At 42.3% G+C, this 26,251-nt stretch overlaps 1 protein-coding gene across 4 annotated transcripts in view; it reads left to right on the forward strand.

The window, feature by feature from the left end:
• Positions 1-26,251, forward strand: part of Arhgap26 (Rho GTPase activating protein 26) — a 369,188-nt gene that overhangs the window by 184,573 nt on the left and 158,364 nt on the right. For all 4 annotated transcript variants that reach the window (XM_051201017.1, XM_051201020.1, XM_051201018.1 and 1 more), the window contains exon 12: positions 17,045-17,081. In XM_051201017.1, coding sequence (XP_051056974.1) covers positions 17,045-17,081 — 37 coding nt within the window. The remainder of the gene's footprint in view (positions 1-17,044; positions 17,082-26,251) is intronic.

Genomic DNA, 26,251 nt, shown 5'->3' on the forward strand with positions numbered 1-26,251 from the left:
ATGGTAATGTATAAGAAAGAATCATTTCCCATTTGTTCAGACCATTTCTCACTACAGCTCAGGCTGGCCTGAGCCTTGAGATTCTCCTGCTTCAGCCTCTTGATTGAGAGAATTCCAGGTGTGCACCACCACATGTGGTAATGTGTTTGCTTTCAGGCTTTGACAATGAAGCTTATATCTGGAGAGCTAGGAATGCCACTGTTGGGAATACAGTGTTAGAGATGTAAGAGAAAAAAATAACAGGGATGGACTCATGACTGCGTGTGTGCGTGCGTGCGTGCGTGCGTGCATATGTGTGTGTGTGTGTGTGTGTGTGTGTGTAAGTGAGCTCTCATTGATCCAGCACCCTCTCTGAGTAGCCTGTTTTTTTAAGCCTGCACTTACAGATCTTTGAGGTAAGATATTACTAAGGGAAGCTTCTTAGAACCTGTGTGTCTTGGTGCCAGCTGTCAGAAATCTACTATCTGATCCTATACCAATAAGTAGCAGCCCCACTGTAAAATTATGCAGAACACCATTATAGGTATGTTTGGATGTTAGTGCATCTCAGTTGGGACTCTGTATGTTAAAGTGGCTTATTATTAGATTTGTTACCAAGATTGGTGAATACCATTCAGGGTCATCCCACGGCCCTGAAGTGTCCCTATCATCACTTGCACCCCAATTCTTTTCACGTAATTAAGCAGCTCAGCCAGGTTTACAGAGCTATATCAGCACAGATGCAATCTAATGCAGTCTTTCTCCACTAGTGCATGCTCCTTCGCCTGCTCCTTACTCTACTAAGTGGTGAAATGGGGCTATACTTGACACAAGGCCCCTGAATCTAGCAACCCTGCCTCCTTAGTGACTTTAGGTGAAAGCAAATGCTTGCCAAGTGTTTTGAAGGCCCATGTGTGCCTATGATAATCCTTGTGGCAACTTTCCTCCTTCAAGGTCAGAATTATTCTTAATCAAGTGATCTTTCCATAGTCTTTCGATTTAAAAGGACTATTTGCTACTTCCTTCCTGTTTTCTCTCCTCTTGACCAGAATCACCCCCCATCAATCTGGAGATGCCTTGTCCCTGGGTGGGGAGAAGGTATATATCGTTCTTCCCATTTTCCCTTCCACTGGCCCTTTCCACTTTCCCTTCAACCTCAGCAGTTCCTGACCAAGAAGACTTCCACTTCCTGTCCTGGGCTGCCAGCATGTTACTGTGTAGTTGGTTGACAGGCAAGGAACTCTTAGCCTTTCAGTAATCTTTTCTCCAATCCCTTTGACCACAAGCTGCTTTACCCCAGCTGCTGCACATAAGCAACCTGTTCCCATTCACTTGATGCCACTCTTGAAGGCTGAAAAAGCCCTATGATCAAATGCTTAGCAGGCTATTCACGATGGTGGATTGATGGCTGGGTGTAAGTATGTTTCCTGCTTTGGATGTCCCTTCTCTTCCCCCAAGGCGAAGGTGGAAACCCCAGTAAGTTACATAAGTTGCTGAAGCAGATGGTTGGCTGCCCGCCCAGGCCTGCTCAGCTCTGGAGTTCTCGGGAGTGCCTGTACTGCCAGCAAAGCATGGGCTCCTTCTTAATGAGAACAATCATTTTCCTTAGCCCTCTGACTCAGAGTAGTGGAGTAAGATCTGGGCTGTGGTGCCCTACACACGGCTGCTGGCCTCGTTTAGGCTAGATGGGGGGATATAGAGATGTGGGAGGGTGTCTGTCTTTTCTGTTTGAACTTTACTGAACAAGAAAATGTGGGTAGAGCTTCAGAGCAGAAATAAGACTATTGTCCAGCCTGGCTGTGTGTGGAACCTGTGTGGAGATCGGGGAGGAATCTGGAGTGAAAAGCACCAGCCAGACACACTCTCCTCTCAGCTCTGCATTCCATCTTACTCTGTTGTACAGTTCTCCAGGGATATTGGACTGTTATCATTTCCTGAGCTTTGAGACCCTGCCTATCTGCAGTTAGGCAGCTAGCTCCAAACCATAAGCTTGGGTTGTTAAATCTACCATTTCTTCAGTAGGAGAAAGATGGACTTGCATTCTCAGTGAGCTCCGGAACCTGTTTAGACAACCATGGCATGGCTCACAGGATGACCATTTTAAGCTCTGACTTCTCCCTGTGTGTTGCCCAGGGGGGACTAAGAAGTACTTATGTTGCATACTAATGACCCATGCATGGAACATTGGGGACTGATTAGACCAGTTCACCAGAGAGCTTTCTATAATTGCTGTGTCCTTCCCCCGTGAGCAGCCTAAGAAAGCTTACCCCATCTATCCTACTGGTGACTGGTGGGATAGAATAACCTGCTGTGGTGGCACATCTGGAAGTGGAAATTATGAATATGTCTTGATGTAGAAGGCTGACCTTCCTGTCCTACCCCAAGGTGAATTATCCTCCAAGATATGAATCCTTTATTCTTGTTTTGAAAACTGTAAAATGGAGAGGAAGCTAGGTACTAGTTTCCAACCAGAAGTTCTTGAATGACTCTGAGGCTCCTTTGATAACTACTGTGAAAAATTGTGGATAATCTCTCCAGCACCTATCATCTCCTATGCAGGGGATTTATTCTTCTATACCATATCTCAGAGGACTCAACATCTCCTATCCAGGGGACTTATGCATCTATACCATATCTCAGAGGACTATGCAGGGTATTTTTAACACCCAGAACCACCTCACAGTGTACTCAGTATATCCTCCGCAGGGCACTTACACATCCAGCACCATCTCTCAGTGGACTCTATTTATGATTCTTTCCATAATATGAATTCATAGACTTAATTTTCTTGCTGAGCATATATATTCACCAAAGATTTTTTTTTCCATAAAGAATGCACCAATTTATACTGTTTCAAGCCTCATATAGTATCGTTCTCTACTCCAAGCCCATATCTATATTAGGTACTACTAATTTTTAAAATAACTTTTCAGAAAGGAAAAATGTCACCAGTGTTATAACTTGATTTCTTTGTTGATTTTGGATATTTTAATGTTTGATGAGTATTTCTCTGCAAATAGTTTATCCTTTGTTCATATTTTCTCTTTGGGTTTGTTTTCCTTTGTCATATATATTAGCAGGACACTTTATATAGGCCTGGGAACTATTTCATTTACTCTGTCTTTACTTGAATGAGTCCCCATTAATAAAATTTATATGAACCTGGGATCTATTTTGGCATTGGAATCTACCTTTCCCTCCTTCTAAATGATTGCTATCATCACAACCCTGATTTTTGACTAGTTCATTGTTTCCTGTGGCTTGAAATGCACCCAGATTGGGGTTGGAATGAGTTGCCACACTCCTGGGTCATGTCATATCCTCTGCATTGCAGAAGCCTGTGTGTGGCCGCAAAAAGCTGGTGCTGCTGGGATTCCTGTTCTGTGCCTGGCTCTGCTGCTGACTGTTTAATTTGCTTGGTGTGAGCACAGTTGTAAGTGAGCAGTTTGGTCCTTCAAATTCTGGTAGGCAGATGGCAGTTTGCTCTTCCCAGATTTGAAGAGGTCCTTTATATCCTAAGTTCATTTTTAATTACATAACTGTTTTGGGTGATTAGATTGGTACCTTTTAAAATTAACATACGTAGATCTTGGAATGTATGTATTTAGCACTTTCTGTGTCCTTGGTTCATTGTGTCATCCATTTAATATCTGATGAATATCTACTATGTGCAAGACACTCTGGGATCTGCATTGTCAGGCATGCACACAGTGCTTCTGGAGTGAAGAGATGGTCTGAGACCAAAAGCAGCATTCCAAAAGAAGCATGCATAATCAGGGTGCTGAAGAGGGTATACTCAGGCAACAGAGGATGGCAGAGCTTTCTTGGCCAAATTGTGGGAATAAGGATATGACAAACCTAAAAATTAGTCAGTAGTTGTATATTGCTGTCTGAAAGGTAAAAATGGGAAGCCAGATCAGAGATATTGAGGTCAACTTGTCAGAGGCCTCACTCATAAGTCTGGACATTGTGCTGTAAAGAGTGATAAGGCCAGGGAAATTTTGAACAGAAGTGCTCTCAGAGCTGTAACCACATGAGGAGCATACAGACCAGGAAGGCACAGAAGTGACACCATCTTGGTGGCATTTCAAGCTCTTGATGCCTCCCTTCCTGGGATTTCAGAGTAAATGCTTTTGACCATCATCATAAAGGTAAAGTTCAGAGAGAGCCATCCAGTTTCAGGTTGGAGTAAAGAAGCAGGACTTTGAAATTTTAGGTTCAGGTTACTGGGGTAAAGGTGATGCCCTGGTCTAGGATGGTGATGATTAATGACAGTTTCTTTCCGGGACATTTATTTTGTGCCAGGCACAGTGCTGGCTGCTCCACTGCCAATGTCTTATTCCTTTGCTTAGATGATATGATATGCATCTTCGGATGGAGTGATGAGGCACAGGGTACAGGATGCAATGGGCAACTACTGATGATAGAGAGATGGAGCCTGGGTCTGAGATTTAGGAGAATCTCCAGTCTGTTGAGGTAAGCAGAGGGAGTTTAGAGTTGTAGGTCTAGAAGTGAGACACGTCTGCATACAGGTACCCATGATGGAAGCTGCAAGAACCTGTGAAGTATCCAGATCATTCTAGAATTGAGAGACAAGAAATCCAAGGAAGAAGCATTGGGAATTTTTAAGTAGTAGGCCATATACCTCTAACAATACATCTCTGTTTGGATCGTAAGTTGGTTTGATCATCTTGAACTTAGTGGAGTATACATCTTACCCTACAATAGTAGTTGGAGCTGCTTGGCTCTGTTATGATCCCATGAATGCAGCCACAGATGCTGTCTTGCCCAAACCCTTATAAATGTGTGTTTACATGTGTGTATTTATGAACATATAAAATGCCACATGTCTATTACATATATACACACACATATGTATACAGTTGTTCCTCATCATTCATGACCTTAGAGTCAGTTCTTTTGTGTTTCTCACTGGCAGGTGTGTGTAGACTGATGTGTTGTGGTTTCTCCAATGGGTGTGTCCCAATCTTGTATCTGCTTTCAGCTCTCCACCTGGAGATAATTGTCCTTTCCCTGGCCCATTTAGTGCCACTTTAAAGTAAGTTCATGTTTTATCTTGGTGATGTTTTAATTTAAATTGGTCTCTTAAGCATAGGTTTCAAGTACTCTTTAGTTCCTTAAGGGGAAGAAGGCTATTTTGAGGCTTTTGACATCATAGGAAAGTACACATTGGATGAGCTTTGCCTCGGAATGAGTGTGCTGATGGCTGTGAGTTTGACATTAATGAACCAATAGCATGTGTCAAGTAGCTGTCTTTGAACAGAAACACACACAAAGCAAGGCTTTGTATTGATCTGTTAATGACAATATTATAACCAGAGGCCCACAGGAACCTAAGTCTACATTTTAGGAAGGGTGATCTACTAAAATTTCTTGTTTGCTGAGTGTTTTAGTATATGTACTTGTAGGACCCGAGTGCAGCAGAATTAAGGGCTCTGGCTCTCTCTCTCTCTCTCTCTCTCTCTCTCTCTCTCTCTCTCTCTGTGTGTGTGTGTGTGTGTGTGCGTGCGTGCGTGCACACACAAAGGTTTTATATTCACAGGAACAATAGTTAATATTGTCCACTTGACAAGATCTGGAATTACCTAGAGGACAAGCTTGCCTCTAAGGATTATCTAGATTATGTTAGCCTCTGAAAGATTATCTAAATTGGGTTAGTTGAGGTGAAAAGACTCACTGAAATTATGGGTGACACCATTCCCTGGGCCTTGGTCTTGTACTGAATGAAAAAAGAACAAGCAAGCTGAGCATGAACATTCATTTGTCTGTTTCTTGACTGTGACACAGTGTGACCAGCATCCTGCTACCAAGGCTTCTCTACTATGGTTGACTGTGCTCTCAATCAAACTTGGAGTCAAAATAAACCCCTCCTTCCTTAGGTGCTTTTCTGAGGGATTTTTGTCACTACAGCAAGGTAGGTAACTCCCACACCTACTGTAGTTACATTGTATGTGTTTAAGTATAAAAGATTGCTTTGGGGCAGGGCTTGATAATAAGAGTCAGGAGAAGTGACATTTAAAGGATGCAAGTTATCCACATATCCCATTTGATAGCAAAGGCATCTTTGGACTTATGTGTTTGACTGCTATGCTCTCAGATTCAGATCAGAAGAAAAACTTGTTCTAATCTTTCCCAATCCTCCCACCTGGACTTAATCTTCCCAGTGTCCTTTGAGCTTTGTGGATCTGTGTGCAGTATGCTCTTACTCTATCTAGAGAAGCCAGAGTGGGTTGGCTTAGGAGCCTTGTGCTTAGTGTGTGTGTGTGTGTGTGTGTGTGTGTGTGTGTGTGTGTGTGTGTGTGTATAATGAAAAGATCTGTTAACTTGGGAGTGGTAGGGTTTCTTGAAAGTGTCATGAGAGAACTGTTTGAAATGATGAAAACATTTCTTTCTTGGTAGTGGCTTAATTTACATGAGTATATAAAATTTGTGTTTGATATGCTTGAGAAATCTATAGCTATGTGATAATGATGGGACGAAGCCAGTACAGCAGAATTTGAACAACTCAAGTGTTAGGTATATGAATGTTCCCTCTCACTTCTCTAGTCTCTCCTGTGTTCTTGAGAATTCCCATATTAAGTAGTTGGGTTCTTATGGTGCCCATTGCTGGCCACATTGACAGTACGTACTCTGTGATGGAGGAGGTGGGTTATAGAGGGAGTATGGTTGCTGAGAGAAGAATGAATGAGGCTAGATGGCCAGGGAACAGGATCTATTTCCAAAGGCGGAGTGGTTCAGCCCCAGCTGTTGTGTGGAAGTCCTGGGGTGACTCCACTCCCTTTCATATCACATGAAGATGAAAGAAGGACCCAGCTTGTGCTTTTTCTGCTGCCTTTAAATTGGCACTGGAATCCTTTCTTTACTTGAACACAGATTTCTTTTTTCCTCTTTTGCAACCAGTTTTTATTTATGTTGGCTGCGATACTGATCTTCAGTAGAAAGCTAGGGCAGTTGCTTGTTAAGGGGTTTTTAGGATTTCTGCATATGCAATGGGAGGAAGTTGCATAACACTGCAGCACACTGTTTCCTCTTGTTGCTTGCTTGTTGCCCAAAATACAGTAAGTAGCTCCTTCTAGAAGCTTCAAGGAATTTGGCAGACCTTACCCCCTGATGATTGGCTGTGGTGGTATCCTGATTTGAACGTTTTTCATGAGGTCAAACAGCAAAATTTCCTGAGTTATAACTGTGGCAGCAGTGTTTATGCAACACATAAATCAGAGCCTGGGGAGAAGAGGAGTTCCACAACAACCAGGGTAAATACCGGAGACCTGTCCATGCTTAAATCACCAGGACTAGACGTAAGTGAAATGAGTGGTCTACTTTGTCACTTACCACCTGTATACTCCAGGGGGCACTGTCCCACCTTTCCCTTGGAAATTACATCATCTTCAATGGCGATTTCTCACTGAGAAGCCTAAGTGCCAGTGGCACTCAAAATGGGAAAGCATTCACCTAGCTCCTCATGTCTTATTTCCGAGCTAAAGTAAGGACCCCAAGAGAAGAACGTCACCTTCCGTCTTAACCCCTGATCCTTTAAGTATGAGTGGTTTCTTCCGCACTGATTGTGTGCTTGCACTGCGTTTGGTGCCATTTCCTTCCACCCCACCCCTCATACACACAGAAATATAGAATAATCTCCTCACGGGAGAATGGAAATGACGAATGAAAAGCTGTACTCAGAAGTGCTAAGGTCTGTAGAACTGACTGTAAAGGCAATAAGAGGTCAAAGAAGGGAGCCATCACAGTGGTCTGTGGCCATCAAGGCAGGTAGGAAGCTTTGTGGAACAGGGAAAGGCAAGTAACATTTGGGAGAGTCTTCAGGCACCAGGAGAGTTATTTTTAATTCTCACAATTCTCTCATAAAGTGTTGTTACTTAGCTCTACTTTACAGTGAAAACACAGACTCAGAAATGTCAGATGATCACCTGAGGGCACAGAACTCAAAAGTGGCATCACTGTGAGGTCTCTAAAGCCCATAGTTCACATCTACCACCTGGCTGCCTCACTAAAACTAATTCACTCCTGTTTTGGAATCTGTCCAAGGGCTATACAAAGATTACTTCCCCCCCCCCACCTGAATGCAGCAGCATGCATCAGCCCAGGAGTACCAAGGGCTGCTTCTAAATGAAGAGAAGCCAAATGCCAAACCCTATAAGAGTTTGATACCACCAATGAGGTATAGCTGCTTGCATTGTGCATTCCTGGGACTTCTTGACCTGCATTTCTTTTGGGAAAATGGATCTTCTTTTTCTTCCACTCGACAACCCATGGAAATTTGAACATTAATGTTGTAGCATCTTGAAGACTTTTCTTCAACCAAAGCTGTGTACTAGGCAAACAGCTTACACAAGTGATATGTGCCTCAGATTAGAACAGAGACAGAGACAATCAATGGAGGCAGAAAGTCCCAAGGGAAGGCCAATGTCAAGGTCTTGGTTACAAGGCAAGGAAAATCTGATTTAGGGCAATAGGAAAAGAAATGGGGTAAAGAATTACCTTTAGATAAATGATAGTAATGGGACATTTTTCTCCTGTGGGTTTTGTTGTTTTTTTTTCCCCCCACAACTCTTGGCAGTAAGCTACTGGGTCACAATTTTACGAAGAACTTAGATGTTACTGGCTCACTATAGAAATATCAGGGATGAACACTGCACAGCTTTAGATAAGGAGGTTTAAATAATACTGGAATCCAGAGTCCCTTCATATTGTGATTCTTCTTTCATTTGTCTAACCTGTTTTACTCAGGTTTTACTTTCATGATGGTTGAGCTATTTATAAATCTTTAGATATGCACCTCATTCTCTTAACAATACAGCATGCCTTTGCTTCCAATGGTTATTATTATTATTTAAATAGTAAGATCAAGATGAAATAACACTGGCTGGATTTCACTTGGCATGAATCCCATGCACTAGATGTTAGAGTCTGGGTTTCATGGCTGGACAAGAAGAAGATGCGGTCAGGGTCTGCCCAACTCAAACCATATGGACTTGTGGGCTGTGGTTTCTTTAAGGATGTAGAGGAACCAAAGTCAAAGAGTAAAATGAATATTGAGCAGCAGTGTGACTTGCAGTGCTCAAAGCACTTTGTTTTTCTTTAATGTGGCTGAGGAATAATTCAAAGAAATAAGCCTTTTGTCTCTAAAGGTACAAAATAGCTGTTGATACTTGAATTAATGGGAAGCCAAATTTATTTTTCTACCCACCATCCTTGCCATAATCATGATGAATAGCAAGCAGTGATTTGTATGTGTCACATGCTGTTGTGCTGGTGTACAAAAAAGGCTTCAGGGGCTGTCAACAGACTTTTAGGAGTCCAGTCATCTGGTCAACCTCTACTGTGCTCCTTATATGAGTCTTCCTGAATCCTGAGTTGCTTATGATTGTACCCATTGTGCAGACAGTCCCTTTTTCAGCCCTCATCCCAGAACTCCCCAGTGGTACTCTGCCTCTGAAACCCTCTGCTGCAGGATGTAGAGCCAGCATGTGGCAATGGGCCATAAAGAGTAAATAGCTTTGGGAGGGATTTTGATAACCTTGGAAGACAAATAAGAAAAGCCTGTTTCCTATTTTCTTATAGTAAGTACTGAATTCTATATTTACATTCCCCTGTCAAGTAAAAATTCCCAGAGAATTTTCCAGAAGAATAAGACACAGTTACCAGAAAATGGTGGACCTGGCTTAATCTTTAGACCTGGACCAAATGCTGTCCTCATCAACTCTAACATAGGGATTAAGAAAACAAACAAACAAGAATAATTTCTTTCACTCCTTGTACCCTCCTAATCAGTATTTTTTGAGCAGCCTGCTACGTGCTAGCTACTGAACCTTATTTACATATAGTCCTACAGGGCAAGAGCTGGGATTTGATGCTTGTTCAAAGCTAGTTTCTTTTTGTTTGTTTGTTTTTGTTTTTTGAGATAGGGTTTCTCAGTGGCATTGGAGGCTGTCCAAGAACTATCTCTGTAGACCAGGCTGGTCTTGAACTCCCAGAGATCTGCCTGCCTCTGCCTCCCGAGTGCTGGGGTTAAAGGTGTGTGCCACCACTGCCAGGCTAAAGTTAGATTCTTGTGAAGTGGCATCAAATACCTTTTTATTGGCTTTACTTTTGAGAGAGGCTCTCTAAGACAAAAGTGCAATGCTGTAGCCCTGGAATAGGAACATCAAGGGGAGGTTTTTGGCTGAGAAATGGAAGAGTGGAAAGGGCCATTTCTTTCTGTTTTTGAACATGTCTGCCACTCATTCTGAAGGTTTTTGTGATGGGAGTAGGAGACACAAATACTCCCCTTTTCTAAGCTCTGTCTTTTCAAGTATTGAGATACCCTTCTTTATTCTAAGTTGCTCATACTTTATCTACCACTGCTTCAGCCATGGCTACTTCTTGAACATTTCTCCATATGGTCACCCCTATAAAGAGAGGTCTTCCTGATCCAAACAATCCCTGTCTCTCTGAGATTTTTATGGGTGGCATTCCACAGATGCATGGAGCCTGACTGGTAGCTTCTAAGGGCGTCATTAGAAGTCTACACTGGCGTGTACCCAGTCTTCTGGGTTTGTCAGTGTGGTACTCTGCTAGGAATCCCTCTGCCTCCCTCCTCATGGCATTGTTGCCAGCTTTCTTTTTGTGTTTGTATGCTCATTGTCTTTAGACATGATTTGTTTTTTGGGGGGCAGGGACATCTCAGTCAGGTTGTTTGTGGTTTTTACTATTTACTGCTACACTTACATCAGTTGAAAGTTTGGAAAATTGCTGTCATGTTTAAATGGGTAGAAATTGTGTGCTTACACAATGGTTGCACTGTTGTCATTTTAATTACTTCTTAGCTTGCCCCCCTCAATTGTTAATCACCAAGCTATTTGCCAAGCTGGATTGAGTATGGAAGTTGTAGCTAAGTGCAGACTTTAGTATAGAGAGCCCACTCTACTTTATTCTAGTTCTGTAACTTACTGGCTATATTGGCTTGAGATAAGGGGCCTGTGTGATTCTGTGAAGTAGCTGCCCCATAAAGTTGTACCCCATGTGCTCAGGGATGAAGTAAATCAACCCATGATGACTACAGGGCCTGTCATCTAAGAAGGTGGAGATAAAGTTGGTGGTGACTTGTAGTTATTTTACTTTGAAAAGCTATGTGAAAGAATTAAGAATATTTTCTGTAAAGGTTGGCTTTAGATAGTCTCATTGCTAATGAGATCAACACTAGTAGGTAACTCAGACTGTATTTCTATCCTTAGCCATTTACCCCTTAAACAGTAAGTTCTCTCAAAGGATAGATGGTCCATGTTTATTTGTCTGTTTTAAGCAAAATGTGTAAAGAAGAGGAGAATAATTGTAACGCAGACAGTGTTCTTTGTTGAAGTATTTCTGGCCCATCAAATTTGTATTCTCTGGATAAAGTATTCTGTAGCCGTTATTCCACTTAATTCTCATGGAACCCTAAGGTTGCTAAGATTAGTATTCTCCTCTAAAATTTATTTTATTTCATGTGTATTTTTACTGCATGTATGTCTGTATATCACAAGTAATCCTGGTGCCTGCAGAGGTCAGAAGAGGGTATCGGATCCCCTGGAACTGGATTTGCAGACACTGTGAGCCACCACAATGGGTGTTGGGAATTGTACCCAGGTCCTCTGCAAGAATAGAAAGTGCTCTTAACTGCTGAATCATCTCTCCAACCCCAGCTATTCTCCTTTTACAGATAACAAGACAGAGACCTAGGAATATGAAGCAATGAATGTGTAAATGGTAAAGTTGAACTTTGAACTTGAAAAACCCATCACTGTGAACTTGTTATTGCTGATGGATGGGGGCCAGGTGTGGTCATGCATACCTGTAATCATAGCATTCAGGAAGATGAGGCAGAAGGATTGATAGCTCTAGGGTAGCTTAGAATACATAGAGAGACCCTGTCACAGACAGACAGACAGACAGACACAATGTAGGCTTTAGTAATAATGGACTCTGTGTTATACATATAAAGGTCCAGATGATGTCTAGTGATATAGAACCTGCCTGAGCAGTGTCCTTAGGTGTTGGCTTATAACTGTGTTGTTCCCCCACATTGGTACATCAGGGGAACATCCAGATGGGGTAAACTTATGTTTCTTAGTTTACTTAGAAGAGGCCTCAGGGAATCAGAGTTTGGGGCTGAGTTCAGGTAAAACAGTACAGTTTATGTAAAAACAATAGTTTTAAATAAGCTTGTCCATGAGCCTATTTCTCTGATGCCTCCATTTGAACAGATTTTTATCTGAAGTATGTGGCCAAGTGCTAATATAGCTATTTGTTCAAAGGAAAATTCAGATTGGTCCATTAAATTATTATTTTATATATGCTTTCATTTGTTTATCTTTTTGAAAAAGTACCTGTCTGTGCTTTTTCAGTATGGCTTAGATAATGGTACTAAAATGTTACCCACAGAAAAATTCTGAGAATCCAAATGACTACGGGCATTTTCTTTTAATTTTCTAGGGACATGTAAATTGAATTGGCTCAGCAGTTTAGAGAATTTATTGCAAAATCACATTTGTTACAGAGAAAGCATGTGAAGGCTTTCTGCTCCATCTAATTTATTAAATTGTTCCCCATCGTAGCTTCTGGGTAGGAGTGAGGGGACCCACAGGGCCCTGTGACTGTGTGAAAGTCCTGCTCTGCTAGCATGGTGATCATATCAGGATGGAGTTGGCTGGTTCTGAGAGGACATGTAGTGTCACTCCTATGTTAGTGGCCAGCGGGTTGCACAGGCTAGTGGTGGGTATATCAGGCTGGAATCTGAAGGTCATCCCCAATTTCACTCTGTCTCCTGACTCAGGGTAAATTGTTCTTCGTGTGACTCACTCGCTCTGGCTGACCTTGATATCACTCTACCTTTATCACCACCGCCATCATCATGGCTTTCTCTTGTCATGGGCTTTGTGGGTAAATGCCTGGGCTTGTAAGACAGACTGAGAAGTTCTATTCAGGACTCTTTCCAGTTCTGGTTTCCTCACCTCAGGCAACTAACTTCAGTCCTCTACAGCCTCAGTTTCACATTTTACACTGGGAACAATGGGCGGTGTGAGGACATACTCAGACAATGCCTATAGAATGCTGAAAATGATCATATCTTCTGGGATTGCTCCTAATGACTCACAGAAGACCCTGATAAGATAAACACATGCCATTTCTATTCTCTAGAAACGTGTAAAAATAAATACTCATTCGAATGGCTGTTCAGTCAGGAGTAGCTAGAGCATGCCTGCCTCAGAGTCACTAGTGCCACAGGGTTCAGACACTGAGTCTTGGAGTACTGTGGCCAACTTGGGCAGACTTCAGCTTTGCCTGTGTTGTTGAAAAGGTGCACCTTTTCTGCCCTGTGAGCCACGATTCGGGCCTTATCTAATGACCCTTGTTCCCCTTAGTTGAGTTGGGCTCTCCCCTGTGAAGATAGAGTTCCTAAGAGGCACACCCAAAAGCACACATATCTAATATAACTGCTAGTCACAAGACAAAAGCCACAGACAAAGTGATCTCTTACCTCAGGAAGTTGTTCTGGCCTGTGAGCCTCAGTTTGCTGTCAGTGGGCAACTGAGACAGATGGAAGGATGGGGCAGAGCTTGCCGAGCATCTAAAAGAGTGCAGTTGAGGTCCTTTTCTTCTGCTAGTGTATGAACCGTAGAGCTGACCACTGGAGAAGCATGGTGCTTATGTACATCTGCTGTACCTGGATTGGTAAAGGGCACTGGAATATCCTTGTAGAGAACCTAAGCTGCTTTATGGCCTTGGACACACTATGTGCCTCGGGTTCCATTCCTGTACAATGATAGTGACACTAAAGCTAATTTGTTTGATGTTTCAAGAATTGGATGCTGTCATGTGTGGCACTTGGTAGGTGCTTGGGATGCAAAGCCATTCTGCAGTGCTTATTACCAAGCCTCTATCTGGCCCCTATGATGGTGAGGTTGCTGCCTGCCCTACTCTACCTTGTTGGGCGATGTGATCACATAGTCCTGGCAGGAGTGGTTTGTTAGCTTTATTTCAAAACTCATTGTCTTTGGCTCATGTACCCAGACCAGACAGAGATTAATGGCTTGGCCTTGGAGGACTGGGTAGCTCATGCTTCTGGTGTCTTTGGCTCATTGATCATACCTTTCCAGCTCTAAGAGTACTTGGGTGTTCCAGGCAGGGGTCTCCTGAGACTCAGGAAACCTGGAAGAAAAGTAATTTGGCAAGGATTTCCTTCTTAATTAAGGAGGGCTGAAAGCCCTGTGTTTCACTATGCCTTCTGGATTTTGCCATTTACAATCTTAACAAGTTTCTCTTGGATAGAATGTTTGGATTGAATAGGAGAAATGCAGTGATCAAGGGGAGCTGGAAGGGGAAACAAACACATTTGCCAAAAGTGTTGTCTCCTCCTTTGTTGCCCTTCCTCTGCTTTCCAAGGTTATTGAATGTAGTGGTGATGGGTTACTGGTTCTGGATATTACCAGTTTCACTCCCTGAACAATGCCCTGGTAGGGACCCAGCTGTACCTTATAGCCCTGCCCATATTTCACACGCTTCCCTCCCTGCAGTGATTGCCAACCACACTGACCTTCTTCTCCCATCAGGCAGATCTTTTTCCTGTCTCAGAACCTGCTGGATATGAGTTCCTAGACCTTCATAAGGAGCTCCCTATTATTCAAACTCATGGAAATATTTTCTCAGGGTACTATTTCTCCATACCAGACCCTCAGTGCCATTTTCTTATCTCTATTGTACTCATCAATATTTGAAGGAATCATATTTGTAAATTTGTTTTCTTCACTAATAGGAAAATTCCACATGAGCATAGTTCATAGCTCTTGCCCACCCTGTATCCACAACACCTATGTCACTTCATGGCTGTTGCAGGTACTCAATAAATATTTATTAGCCCAAGCAAAGGAATTAAAGAGGACTAGAAATGTTTCAAAGCCAGTATCCACAGTTTAGTAGCCACATGAATAAAACCAATGGAAGCCAAGGGATGTGGCATTTGGCTACCTGTAGTCTCTGCTGTTCTCCAAGTCCCTTTGTCACCTTTGAGTAATGCCATGGAGATCCATTAGCAAATGCTCACCCCGTCCAGGTGCTTCATTTATCCCAGTGATGGACTGCTGCTCAGAAGTCTATAGACTGGAATCAGCACAGCCTTGGTGGTGGTCTCTCTCTCTCTCTCTCTCTCTCTCTCTCTCTCTCTCTCTCTCTCTCTCTCTCTCTCTCTCTCTCTCTCTCCCCTCAAATTCTGTGAAGGATGAGCTAATCTTGGTGCCAGAAACAGACCAAAGCACCCTCATTTGTCTTGTGCTGTTTCAGTTTATTCCTCTTGACACAATCTTACTGGGTGCTCGCAGCAGCTGAGGAGAAGTATGTCAAACAGCTATTATCACCTCCATTTCTGAGATGAAGAAATGACAATCTAGTCCAATGAAGTCCAGGCTGAAACCATCTTTTGTCTCTGGGACTTTTAAGTGTGTGCATGGATGGTGATTTAGGTATCAGAGCATCCTTCATAAGGTCTGAAGTTCCTTTTATACTTGCCCTTAGATCTTTGTTATAGTTCTGTGGCTCCAGTCTTCTTTTGAGAATAAATATAATAATATACGTGATAAGTATAATAAAAAAGTCGGGTAATCTCTTGGGTTTGGGGTTTGATAATCCCAAGACATTCTTGGGCAACTTCTTTACATAGAGCCATAAATACCCATAGAAGTAAGGCCATCTCTGTTCAAGTGGAACCCATTGCCCAACTCTTGACCAGCCATTGTCATCTACATGTCTTAGTGAAAAACTCATTTAGGGTTGGGGGCGGCTTTCAATGCTAAGTTTTCAGAAATGCTTGTCTTGGTTCTTTTAGGGGTTAAATAACATTTCTCAGATGAGAGTGGCCATCAGAATCCCTGAGGATGGTTGAATAGATAAGTAGACATTCAAGTTATGACAGCTGGCATAACCCCATGCCCTCCCATACCTACAGAGGAGGATTTGGCCCCGCGATTGTTTCCATTTCCTGTATTTTTCACTGTATGTCTCCTAATAGCAACAGCACTTCAGGAATAGCTGTCTGGCCAGTAAGCAAAACCAACCTACCCTTTACTTTTGTGTGAACAATGTGTCATGTGTGGTATTTATATAACAATCTTTGCAGTTGACAAGTAATAGAGATGTATCACTGCATCCCAGGGAAGCAGAGTGCCAGCCTTGCTTTGCAGCACGGGCAAAGAATATTGATTCTACTGATTAGATTCCCCACTCCCCCCACCCTGGCAAATTTTTAATTTCGTGAAACCTTCTTTTCTCACCCAATATTTAAGTACCAGTGTAACAATGATTTTTGCCTCTTGGCATTCAAAGCCTAACCTGTTTATTCTCTTGACCTTTACGGAATAGCTTGCCGCATGTCATTGTCTGCTTTAATGAGAAACTTTCCTTTTTATCTCCGTCCACTTTTATGATTTTTCTATCAACTGTGTTCGGAGCTCTGTTGGAAATGTGATATATTCTCAGTGTATTCAAATCTACATATAGAGTAAAGGGGGGCTGGTCTCATCCCCAGGGATAGCACTCAACAGGCTGTAATGTATCTTTGCCCACACCTTGCCTTTAACTAGCTGTGAAACCTCATTTCACCTTTGGAGGCCTCACATTTTCCCAGCTGTACAACAGTGGTAGCAACTGCTCTTGTCAAGCAGGGTTTTTATGCAGATGGAGATAGTTCTTGTGAAATGCTTTGGACATTTCTGGGGTACAGTTTATGGTTAATGACTTGAAACTCACTTTAAATATATACAAATCAATTTGTTTGCCATTTTAAAAAAAGAGAAGATGGACACTCCCCTCCCCACGCACAAGCCCTGCACAGTTCCACAGATGGTTCTGATCCGTGCTCATTTGAGAACAGCTAAGTGCATGCTGGAGAATAAGTGCTTAGTTAGGGGGTTCTTATGAGGGGCCAGAAATTGCCTTGCAAAACCTTGGGGTTTTCTACAGTGAATCTTTAGACTGGAGTAAAATGCACACAAAGTAAATTTGTATTTCTGTTTTCCAGGTCTACAACTCAAACAAAGACAGCCAGAATGAAGGGAGTAAGTATCATGTTTGGGTCATTTTTATATAGTCAGAGCGGGGGAGGGGGGGAGTAGGAGGGGAGGCTTTGAGACTTGCCATGTCAGGGTTGAGCCACCAGGAGGTGCCCTGGGCATGTTAGGTTAGCCTCACTTCAGAGCATTATTTCCTGAGCAAGATTAGCAGGACTGTAGGGAACTCTTGCATTTAAATAACTCTTAGCGCTTTCCATGGTACTCTTATAGGGATTCACATGATCTCACATAGCCACAGGTCCTATTAAGATGGTAGCCACAGTCACCACTTACAAGTTGTTCAATACTCAGCAAACCAAGAGTCCAGTGCTGCCAGGAAGCTTCGGGCACTGCCTGCTAGCCCTGAAATGGCAATAGCAAAGGTGGAGGGCGCTTGCTAATTCTATTTCCTTTGTGGCTCTTTGAGAGGGAAGGCTGGGGAGGGGAGGAGATGGTGTTTTTTGGTGGAAGGGCCCCTGGGCAGCCTCTGTGAAAGCAGCACTTTCCCTGCTGCAGGCCAGCACTGTGCAGTTACAAGGGCACTTGTAACTGCAGAGGCAATGGGATTAAAAGGAAACCCCTGCTGGGCAAGTGCTTCAACCTGATTATCTCCTTGGTGCATAAGACATAAAGCAAATTCCTGCCAGGGTGCCACAGGAGTACAAAGGAAACCCTGATGCTGGCCTCAGCTTTGCTCTGGAAAATCCACTTGGAAAAAATTGAGAGGTGGCCCTGCCATGCACTACAGTAATGCCAGGGTCAGTGGGGCAGAGCAGCACTTCTCTGGGTAGACGGAAGGGTGAGCCTTTCGCTTTTATGGATTGAAAGCCATTAGCCATTATGAAACAGATTCTTCTCTTTTTTTTCCTTTCTGAAATAAAGACTTTGTCAAAAGATTAAAACAACAGCAGCCAAAGAACAGGGTCTTTAAGCCCAACCTGGCCTCAAACACCCAGCCAAAGATGAACTTCTGAGCCACCTGCCTTCCTCCTGAATGCTGAGATAACAGGTGTACCCAGTGCACCTGTTTATGCAGTGCTGGGGTTTGAGAAACAGGCACACTACCAACTGAGCTGTATCTTCAGCCCTTGCAAGAAGATACAGATAAAATATTATGTGACTTGTAATGGCCACAGTTAACAAAACTTTTATGTCAGGAAAACCAGGTTTTGTTTTCCTTTGTTTGAAACAAAGTAGTGTCACCCCTCTAGTTTAAGTAGACAGTATCAGAGTTCACAGTATCAGAGGTTAATGAGTGAAGGATTTGCGAGCAAAACTTACAGTTTCCAGTGAAGAATCATGGAAGGATGTAGTGTAACTTAGTGATGGAGCAGATGAAGGCACAGGCTGGCAGGCAGAGCAGCTCCAGGAATGCAGGAGCCAACAAGAAAGCATTTTTCTGGATGCTCTTCATAGAATACAAATCTCTCCTTGCCCCACACTCCTGAAGAGTCAGATTCCCAGGAAAGGGACCATCCAGTGAGTATAGCTTAGGCCCACCAAGGGAAAAGAACACACTTTGATAGTTTCTAGACTATTGTATGAAATGGGTGCAGGAAAGCTACTCAGGTGAAAATTAGGGAAGCCACCAAGGACAGAAAGTGTGGATACCCAGAAGGCTGAAGGAACGGTTTCCCATGCCTGGGCCCAGGCAGGGACATAGTGCTTCTTAGTAAAGATGCTAAGAGACCTCATGAGCTGTGGAGATGTAGTACATACAGAGCTCTCTGTCACGTGCTCACCTGTTGACCTATGATCCTGCCCCTCTATTTAAATGTCAACAACAACTTGAAGTCAGTCTGTTTGAAATGATTTTATTGGTGGATATACTGGTCAGTTCTGCTGGTTTGCAAGCATTTTAGGTGTATGAATGGAAGCCTTCAAAAAGTGGTTTTCCTTAGATTCAATAGGATTTTTTTTTGTTATTACTTTTAAAATTTATTATTTTCATAGCCCAGTGACAGTTTCCCTTCATCCTCTCCTCCCAGTTCCTTCCCCAGCCTCCCATCCCATCCATTCCTTTTCCTTTCTCTCCAGAAAAGTGCAGGCCTTCCATGTATATCAGCCATTCATGGTTTATGAAGTCGCAGTAAGACTTGGCACCTCCTCTCCTATTAGGGCTGGATGAGGCAGACCAGTATGAGGAGTAGAGTCCCAAAAGCATGTAACCGAGTTAGAGGCAGCTCCGGCTCCCACTGTTTGGAGTTCCACGAGAAGACCAAGCTATGCAACTGTAATTTATGTGCAGAGGGCCTATGTCTGTCCCATATAAGCTCTCTGGTTGGTGGTTCAGTCTCAGTGAGTCCCTGGATTCTGTGGGTTTTCTTGTGTCCTTCCTCCCCCCTGGCTCCCATTTTCCTTCTTCCCCCTCTTCCACAGGATTTTCAGAGGTCAGCCTCATGTTGGGCTGTGGGTCTGCATCTGTTCCCATCAGTTGCTGGGTGGAGCCTTTCTGATGACAACTGGGCTAGGCAATGATCTACAAGTAGAGTAGAATCACATTAGGAATCATTTCATTGACTTTTTTTTTTTTTTTAACTAGTCATGTTTGCTTTTATCCTAACCCTCCAGGCAGTGTTAAAAATGGGCTCCCTCTCGTAGTATGGGTCTCAAACTGGACTAGTCATTGGTTGGTCAATCCCATCATTTTTTAGAATCTTTCGACTCAACAGTGTTTTCTAAAGTATAAAGATGTTTAAAATGCAACAGAGAGTATAAGAATCTATCAGACTGAGGAAATTACAGAGTAGTATGAAACCTTTAACAAGAGCAGGGGCGGCATGGTGGCTAGTTTCAGGTTTCAGAACATGTAGGCTCGCCTGGGCAGGAAGCCTTCGGAATGTCTAGGTTAGCTTAGCCTGTGAGTACAGTGTCATTGGATTAATTGAGATCAGGGAGATACCCTGTGAGTTTGACAGCACCATTTTGTGGACTTGGCCTTGAACTGAATGAGAAGGGGCTGAGAATACCATGGATGTACTAATCCCTTGCCCTCTGCTCCTGACAGTGAATGCAATGTGACTAGCTCCTTCAAGTTTATGGTGCCTTGACTTTCCCACAGTGCTGAACTATGACCCAAAGCTATGAGCCAAATAAAACTTCATTCCTTAAGCGGCTCTGATCCCGGAGTATTTTATCGTAGCAACAGGGTGGGGAACTGAGACGGGAGGGCTGTGGCAATGGCTCAGTAGTCAAAGCGCTTGTACAAGCAAGAGGACTGGAGTTCAGATCCTTCGAGCCAACAGACATGTTGATGGGTATGCCCATGTGTTATTCTAGCCCTGGAAGGTGGAAACAAAGGGTCCCTGAGCAAGCTGGCTAGTGAGACTAGGTTAGTTGGAAAGCTGAGGATTTTATGCCTCAAAGGATAAGGTAAAAGAATGATCCAGAAAGATTCCTCGTAACAACATTGGGCTTCTTCATGCATGTACAAACATATATGGTCTCACACATGCAAATGTACATACATGTAAACACACCACACTCTCAAGTATGTGAGAAGAAGGACAAAGGGGTGCATGGGAGATCTTAATGATTTGGTACCTGCACTAGATCATTAATTGAATTTTTAATATAAGTGGGCAGTAGAACAAAATAAAATGTCATAGAACTTATCTAGGTGTTTGATAGAAAGATGTCTTAAGCTACATTGATCATCAAATACTAAATCAAGGTGGAGAATGGCTTCCCAGGGGACATTCAGTGTGTTTTTATGTAAGCTGCGTTGTCTACTGTTAAAATATTTTATAGAAATAGATTCATCTTCCTCCTCCTTCTTTTTTTTCCCCCAAGACAGGGTTTCTCTATATAACCCAGACTGTCCTGGAACTCACTCAGCCTCCTGAGTGCTGGGATTAAAGGCAGGTGCCACCACCACCTGGCTATATCATGCCATTTTTTTTAAACCTCCCTCTTATTTAGGAATTGAACTTAGGGCCTTGGACATGCAAGGCAGATCCTACAACTTGGCTCCAGTCCATACCTTAAAGCTATGTCTTTTCATCATCTTCACTGGGCTTATCTGAAACAGGTAGCACTGTTGATAAAGATGTTGATCTTTATACTTTTTTCTTTTTAATGCCCCAGTTTAAATTCTCTTAAAGGCAATGAGTCAATCTGATAGGAATTTAAGAATCTGCTATTGCTTTTCTGACCAAATTCTAAATGTTAGCATGTAAATACGAGACATGTAGTATTTTGTTTTCTCAAAGATTTTGGTGGAAGTTTAAATACAAAACTGTTATCATGGAGCCTATTTGTTCTAAAGGGGGCAGATTCTTTTGTGGACTTGTCTGAATTTGTGAATTTGCCTGTGAAGTTTCTCTCAAGGCATACGGTGACTGTGGGTATAAAACAGATTGGCAAATGGCATTTGTTGGGCGCTGTCATTTCAGATTGCTCACTTGCCAAAGAGAGGATGGCCACAGGCAAACCATGCACATTTCTTTGCAGGCACTTTTTATTTTATAGTCTATGTATTCTGTTCAGGTAGGGAGCCTTCATCTCACTTCCCTGTTCTGGCTCATTATCATCACGAGTTCCTTAAACCATCCTTTCATTTGACTTACTAATTTGTTATTTTCTTTTCCTCCCTGTCTTCTTCTGTTCCCCCTTAGACCACTATTCCAGTCTGCACTTTTAAAGCACACTTCTTGTAATGTACCTTCTATCTACCTGCGTTCTTCAATTATACAAATGGCTCCATGCCTTGTTCTGATCTGTTTTGTCACTTCTGCATGTGTTAGGTGTCATCTACATCATTACCTGTGTCTCAGATGGTGCCACTGACTGCCATGTACTCTAAGGTGTATCTGTTCTTATAGATATGTGCTCTTGTCTCCTCAGCTGCTCATTGAGTCCTTATCATCACATAAACATGTCTTTAATGTGACCACATGCGATGCTGTTCTGGGTTTATATTTTCTCTTTCACTTGCCAGTCCATGATAGACTTAGTTAAGTGATCTGATGCTGCCCTCCACAGTGGTCTGTCTGCAGACCTATCAGCTCTGAATGCACCTGTCTCCATTTTTGTCCATGCTCACTATTACTCAGCCTTGTGATTTCTTGCTGGTCTAATACATTTACACAAAAACACATGTCTTTCTCTGATAAACAAAGAGTTTTGATTGTCTATTCATATTGCCTGACAGTCCTCTGGCTGTCCTCTTTTTCTTAATGACCTCTTCATGTCCTTTGTTCATCTTTAGTGACAAGTTATTTATATCTAGATAGTAATCCTTAATATTTTTTGACTTTTTTTCCCCTATTTTTGTGGTGCTGGTGATTCAGCCAGCGTCTTGAACATGCTAGTTGAGCCACTAACATTTAAATACACTTTCCCATCTTGTCACTTATTGATACTATTTGTGTTGTCCTTTGATGCTGGGCATTGAAGCTATGGTCTTGTGCATGGTAGGGAGATGTATGCATTCATATCACATCTTTTAAAGATTGTCTCTGATTTCCTTTCTGGCTCCTGATCTTCAAACTGTATTTTGAAGAAGGTCTTTTGAGTCATATTCTGATGCTTACACCCATATCGATTTACCTCTCTTCCCATACTCTTCCTCTTCCCTCCCTCCCCCTCTCTCTTTACTGTCCTTTTAGGGGTTGACATAGTTACCTGTGGACATTTGTTCTTTGAGAATAGGTTTAGTAAGTTCTTCAAACGTAAAATTTTCATTTGCATTTAAGATTATGTAAATTTTATCTTTAATTTTGTCATCTTTCCCAAGAACTTTGAACATCCTTTAATTTATTCAGACCAACATCCTTTAATTTCGGTTTTTCTTTTCTGCCTTAAGTCTTGTGTGTTCTTGGTTGACTTTTCAGTGAAATACTAAACTCAGAAAACCGCCTGCTCTTTTTGTTACTGGTTGTATAGTGTTAGTATGTTCCTTTGGTTGTTCTTAGAAGGCCAGAAGCACCGTGCTCTCCAGGTGGTCAGTTCTGACCAAGCAGACAAAGAAAAGGAGAATGGAATTACAGCTCATGCAAAACTTGATTTCCTGCTTCCTGAATTTCCTCTTGAGAAGGTGTCCTTTACCAGTGTCAACATCCATTCTCTGGTTCCTCCTTCACAAAAGGCAGGGCTCTGCAGGAGGCCATATCTGTTCCTCCAGGCACTCCTACAGACTCCTTTGCCACCTTGATGTTTGACCATTGGCTATGGTTGTGAGGCTTATTCTCCACAGACTCTGAGAATTGAAAGCATCTCAGGTCAGAGGTAGGAGGAGAAATTAAGAAGTGGCTTTTTCTAAACCTTGGGTGCTTTTCCCAAATGAGGAGGAATTAAAGTGCCAAGAACATGGTAGAGAAGCTACATCAGTCCAGTGAGAGAAAGTAAGACTTGTAGGATTTAAATTTTAAATATTAAATGTCACTACCTGTTTACCTCAACAAAGGTTATTTATTTATTTATTTATTTATTTATTTATTTATTATTTTTCAAAAATATAGTCTTCCTCTAGATATTTAAAGGCTGAAAGCTGATAGATTGGGACAGAGAGGACCCAGTTTTTCAACCTGGTGTTCATAGTACCATCTCCCTCTATGTGAGACTTAACCCAAATCAACAAGCTAACCAAGTTGTATTTAAATTGATGTGTCTTTGTTGCTACAAGCTTGCCTCCTCATGGACATCAGGGCATAGCTAAGTGTTGACTGCCTGGCTTTTCAAAGCATCATGGTGGCAGTTCATTCTGCTTTCCATTCTCCTTCAACATTTCCTTTTCACCCCTGCTTGAACTTCCTACTGGATGGAACTGTAGGAGCCCAGGCTCATCCAGTGGATACCTCTCTGAGTTCGTAAGGGTGGGTAGCACTGAGCCCATGAGCACTAAAGGGTAAGAACACTTACAACTAGAATCAGCATCTCTACCTTCAGGCAATGTAGGATGTGCTGTGGGGGCTGAGAGCACCAAGAGGCAATAGACATATGGCCCAGTTCTATTCTGGGTGGGGTGGTCACCAGCATGTGTACCCTCTGTGTAGACAAGATACCCCAGACTGGTGGATTTGAAAATGAGCTTCAGATGGGATTTCATCTAGTCTAGAGAGATTAGAAAATGCAAACTTTTGGGCATGGCTGTTTCTCAGGAGTAGGGTGCTTTGTAGCATGTGCAAGGCTCTGGGTTCAGTCAGTCAAGCTGCAAAGACAACACAGACTCCTCTTTTTTCCCAAAGAAGGGCAAGTAGTACATGCTCTGTACTCACAACTCTTAGTCGCTGCTTCCTCGCCATTGGCTTTCATCCACGACTCCATGAAAGGCATTCATATTTGAATTATGTGGAAGAACCATGGCAGTTTCTGTTTGTTGTTCACACGGAGAGGTGGCGGCGAGCACAGCAGTGATGAGATGGTGAATGCTCCGTGGGGATCAGGCCTTACAGTCTATTGTTTGTAGGGTGTAGACATTGAACCTCCAAACGTTACTCTGTAGCATGTTTAAAAGCATACTTTCTTTCTTGCTATTCAATAATATAAACTTGTTGTAGGATAGTAAGGAAATATAGCAAAGTAGTTTTCAAAAACACTAAGACTAATCTGTAAGTCCAGAGATATTTCATTCTTTGAACTTTTTTTATGATGTCTTATATGTATATTACCACTATCACTATGGATTTTTATTTATTAGCATTATGCTGAATAAATTTATTTCCATTCTGTTTTTAAAATAGTACGAGAGTTTTCCATGTCATAAAAATTATGTTGTCATAAAATCTGTGATGATCATTTAATATTCCATAATAGTCCTAATTGGCTTTTATAGTTCTTTCCAGACATTTGCTATTTTGAGGCCTATGCATGCTTGTACATCAGCCCTTTTTCATATTTCAAATGTTATCTTTATTTTATGTGCATGGGTGTTTTGGCTGCATAAATCTATACATCATGTGTATGCCTGTTACCCACATTGGTCAAAAGAGGGCATCAGAGGCCTTGGGACTAGAGTTACAGACAGGTGTGAGCCACCATGTGTGTGTGCTGGGAATCGAACCCGGGTCCTCTGGAAGAGCAGCTAGTGTTCTTAACTGCTGAGCCACCTCTTCAGCAACCTAAAATGGTTTGTTTATGATAGATTTGGCCATGTTGAGTGGTGCTTTCAAACAGGGTTCTGTGTAGCTGGTGTAGATTAGCATGTTGGCCCTTGATCCTTGGAGAGAAATGGCAGGGCCCTTTATGCTTTCATTATCTTTCCTGTAGAAATAGAGATATTAATGTTCCTGCCTCATAAACTCAGTGTGAGGATTAATGTTGAACACAACACCTGACATGTTATTACCTAATCACTCTTGTTTTTAGTTCTTGCTATCACCTGGCCAAACGTGTAACTGAAAAGAAAAATCTTGTACTGGGTGTGGTGGTATATGTACTTCAAAACTGAAATAGGAGGATGGAGAATTCCTGGCCAGGCTGGGCAACATAGTGACACATTGTCAAAAAAAAAAAAACTAAAAGAACAACAAACAAATAGAACAAGGAAAGGCCAAGTAGAAAGAAACCACTGGACTGCCAAAACTGCTCTTGCAGGGAACAATAAGAAGAGTGAGGGAAGTAGCCGTTTTATCAGTCTTGAAGCCCACTGGGAGTGGGCATTTCATTTGATTATGGTAGCTGTACTTACCAATGTTAGTGCCACAGGAACTTTCTAAATTGCTGTTTATAATACTTAGTGTGACATGAACAGGAGGCATAAGTAGGGTGCATTTGTTGATTTTGTAAACGCCATTATTTAACACAGAGGTGATGCCTCTCAATGAAGGGGCAGGGAGTACATGCTCTCCTTTTGTGGAATTGCTGAGTTTCTCTATTGCACTTGAGTAAAAGCAGCCATAGGCACTATGGGAATGAATGGACAGTTGTCTAGTAAAGCTTTATTTTCAGAACAGGCCATGGTGACATTTACCCATGCACTGTAGCTTGTTAATTTTTTACTTACTACGTGGTAAAAATTTAAAGCTAGTCTGTTAGAATGACAGGCATGGGTTTTTGGCAAGGGGAAATGGTAAGTGGCATACAAATGGCCTCCACCATTTACAGAAATGTTGTCCTATGCATCTAGGTTTTAACTGAGCAAATGGAATCCAAGAGTATATAGTTGAGAAGAAGGAAAACCAGTAGTCAGGGTCCTGGGCTCCTGCTGCTCCTGACATGTGGGCTCCTTGCTCTGT

Source organism: Phodopus roborovskii, unplaced genomic scaffold, assembly GCF_943737965.1.
Source record: "Phodopus roborovskii unplaced genomic scaffold, PHOROB, whole genome shotgun sequence".
NCBI classification, from domain to species: domain Eukaryota; kingdom Metazoa; phylum Chordata; class Mammalia; order Rodentia; family Cricetidae; genus Phodopus; species Phodopus roborovskii.